The 3,636-nt window shown below is 26.0% G+C and overlaps 1 protein-coding gene across 1 annotated transcript; it reads right to left on the reverse strand.

The window, feature by feature from the left end:
* Positions 1–481: 481 nt before the first annotated feature.
* Positions 482–3,636, reverse strand: LOC146872379 (uncharacterized). The gene is made up of 7 exons (XM_085662821.1): positions 3,509–3,636; positions 3,232–3,373; positions 2,959–3,102; positions 2,681–2,832; positions 1,850–2,043; positions 661–691; positions 482–548 (listed from the first exon to the last, which is right to left on the reverse strand). Exons 1-7 carry the CDS (start codon positions 3,634–3,636, stop codon positions 482–484), a joined length of 858 nt encoding a protein of 285 aa, XP_085518947.1.

Below are 3,636 nucleotides of genomic sequence, written 5' to 3' on the forward strand. Positions count from 1 at the left end.
GTCTCGGGAAAATCCCTCGAGCATCGGACGTTCATGGATTTTCATGGAGCCATCTCTATGCAGATTGTTCAATCATCGTTGCACCAGACTCTGCTTCCAAGTGCATTCATATATATATATATAGGGTGTTCAGAAAGGATGAGACTAAAGTTATATTACGTATTGCTGGTTATCAAATCGATCATACAAAAGAGTTTCATACAAACTTATGATACTTTTATTAAAAAAGATATATACTTTTAAAGATACGTATGATTTATTTTCATTCGTCGAATTAATGATCGGCCAATGATTTAATTGGATCTTATCTTTTAAATCATCTGACTTAAAACCCTTGGATTTTTTTTTTATCGTTTCTCACGACAAGAAATTGGTTTATTAAAGATAAATTATAGAATCGGAAGATGAACTTTTGGAATGTAATTCAAAATCCATTTATTATTATTTCCAATATAGTTGGAATATTTGAATTTGTCAATAATTAATTCGACGAATGTAGGAAGCCTGTATTTTTGCAAGAAGGAGAAATTTTCGAACATTTCTTATAACTGCGACAATAAATTATAAATCTCTTTTAAAAATTATAAATCTTTTCAATAAAGCATTTTTTCCAGCATAAGTTTATATAAACTTTCTCTATTTATTTGATTTCAGTAATACCTAATATTTGATCCTATGCTTCTTGGACATCCTGTATATAAATATATTCTGTATAACGGTACGTTAAGGTAATTTCGATAGATGACAAGATATGTTACTATTTAGTTCGATTCTAAAACTTCGAAAAAAAAAATAAAGGGACAATAAATATTCATAAGTTATTCGATATTAGTACGAAAAATTCGATAAAATTTATTAAATATCAAATGATTTCCATTAGACATAGGCGTAAAGTCATTGTTAGAAATAAATGTTCCAACTACCAATACAGAATTACATATATATATATATATATATATATATATATATATATATATATAGAGAGAGAGAGAGAGAGAGAGAAAGAGAGAGAAACTTAGATGACAATTTTATAAATTCAACACACGATAGGTTTCCGGGATTACATTGGGGGCATAACTTTCAACATGAAGCGACCATGCTCGAAGATGACTTGTATACTAACGTAATACGACGAGATGAGATAATATAATATATATCTATGTATCTAACATATTAAGATATATTGGTATATTCTCGTAATAATAATATTTCAAGATGGATAATCTCGATTTCATATGTACATGAATATCTTATTATTACACAATCCTTAAACGTAGATTTCATTTCATTGAAAATATATATATATATCAATTGAAAGTGATGCGGTAAATGCATTTTTTTTTGTTTTTTTTTATGTATATATATATATATTATATATAAATCTTATGTAAATTTGTAATAAGAATTAGCTTTAACTATTTTTCTTCACAAAATGATCGTCCTATTTTTAACTATATATATCATAATTTTTATTCTCGTTTACTGTCGTATTAAAATTAAAAAAACAAAAGGAAGAAACTCTATAATTTGAATCAGAATTTAAAAGAAAGAAAGAAGAAAGAAAGAAAAGGGGAAAAAAAGAAGTTGTAACAGCTCGTTCCATTAATTACGATAGTTAGATATCGATCATACTCAAGTAGATTTACATTTCATTTCTATTCCGAGAGACCAAATAAAGTTCGCGTGACTGGAGGAAAAAAAAGAAAGAAAAGTATAACGTTTTACCTCGAGTTCCCATTTGTTCTTTCTCCCTTTCTTATTTTCTTTTACTTTTTCCTTTCTTCCTTTCTTTCTTTCTTCCTTCCTTCTTTCTCTTCTCTTCTCTTCTATTCCTTTTTTTGAAACGAACCGATTAAGTTCTTGACTTTATAATTTGTCTTCTTAATTCTTTTATTCATTTCATCGATAAAAACCCGAAGAGTCTTTATACATTCTTCTTCAAGCAATTTTATTATACGATTTTGGAAAAAGCGCGTTATGACAGAAATTAATATATTCATCACTGGATCTAATTTATTGCTGTAGACTGTCATAGTGAGCGAACTGAAAGAAAAGAATTTTTTACATGTACTAATATACATGCATGCATGCACGCACACACATATGCACATTTCTTTTCTTACATAAAACGTTAAGATTAAAGTGTTAAAACGTTTCTTAAAAAATGATATCAAAGATAAATATTTTGATACAACGCAAGATACTCCAAAAAAATACATCGAGACAAATTAAAGCGTTCAATATAATTCCTTATCAAACGTAAGTTCGATCATATCAGGTGTTAAGTGATTAGAATATTTATTTTATTTTTTAATAATAATAATAATAATAATAATAATAATAATAATAATAATAATAATAATAATAATAATAATAATAATAATTTGCTGATTACTTCTATTCATAAAAATTGTAAATTTCAATTTATCTAATGGCTCGATTAATTTATCAAACTAGAATATGTAGAATAGAAGAAAGAGAAGAATTATTATCTTATCTTTAATCATTCTTTTAACTAAGAATTTATTATATTTTAAGTATCCTTTTAATTAGTCGATAATTGATTTGATTATATTGATGCTATTCTTGCGTTGCATTGTTGATACTTTTTAACAATTACATTTAATCTAAATTGGAAATAAGAATAATAAATATTAGAAGACAAAAAAATGATAATTACTCGATTCTATGGATCGTTATACCGTGAAATATCATTTCGTATTTATTGAGATCTATTTCGAATGAAACATCGAAATCAGTATCGTCAATAAGTCCGTAAACCTCTCCTCGTTTCTTTATGAATAAATATATTAAATCGTAATCGTAATTAAACTGCAAAAATAATATCCTTAGTTATTTCGAATTTGTTATCGCAATAATGAAGAAAAAAAAAAAAAAAAAAAAAAAAAAAGATTTCTTTATCTATTTATTTTTTCTTTTACGTAAAATAATTCTTACATTCAATAATTGCCATCTCAAAGATACATCGAATAGAAGACGTTTATAGTTGTATTGCATCATTATATTCTTCCATCGTTTCACATTCGTTATATAGTGTAGAAATCCATTTCGCAAATTGATCTTCCCATTGAAAATTCCCGGCTAAAATAACATTAAACGAATAACGAGTATATATAATTTTTTCTTTTCGCTCTGTTTTTCTATTCTTTCTTTATTTTGTTAACCTTTTTTTATTTATTTATTTATTTATTTATTTGAACGATTACATACGAAATTTATAACATTTCCAATGTAATTTGGAAGGTTAATCGGTTCCATCCCCCTTTTAACCAGGAAGTTACGAATTTTTGGCAAGATCTCATCGAAAATATTGTTTATATTCACTTTGTCTGATTCGAAGTTCGAATATTCGCTAGATATTGGAGAAATAAAAAATTTTTAATGCAAAAAAAAAAAAATAAAAAACAGAAAAAAAGATATATGAAATAAAATAAACAACGCGATAAAATAAATACTATTTCTAATAAATTTCTAATAAATCTCTCACCTAATGATCATCGAATTTTTCACTGGCAACAATTCTGACGGAAATCCAATGTCCCCCGTAAAATTTCCATTACAGTATGTAACAACGATCGAAAGGAAAATCCAAAACGTTAAATTTCGTTGATTCAT

Source organism: Vespa mandarinia, chromosome 19 (assembly GCF_050613455.1).
Source record: "Vespa mandarinia isolate Hongniang chromosome 19, ASM5061345v1, whole genome shotgun sequence".
In the NCBI taxonomy this organism is placed as follows: Eukaryota; Metazoa; Arthropoda; class Insecta; order Hymenoptera; family Vespidae; genus Vespa; species Vespa mandarinia.

Coding starts and splice junctions, on each gene's coding strand:
- LOC146872379 (XM_085662821.1), bottom strand. CDS start 3,636: ATGAATCAACGAAATTTAACGTTTTGGATTTTCCTTTCGATCGTTGTT. Junction 3,103..3,231: donor TTGGAAATGTTATAAATTTC/GTATGTAATCGT, acceptor ATGTTATTTTAG/CCGGGAATTTTCAATGGGAA. Junction 2,833..2,958: donor TGAGATGGCAATTATTGAAT/GTAAGAATTATT, acceptor TTATTTTTGCAG/TTTAATTACGATTACGATTT.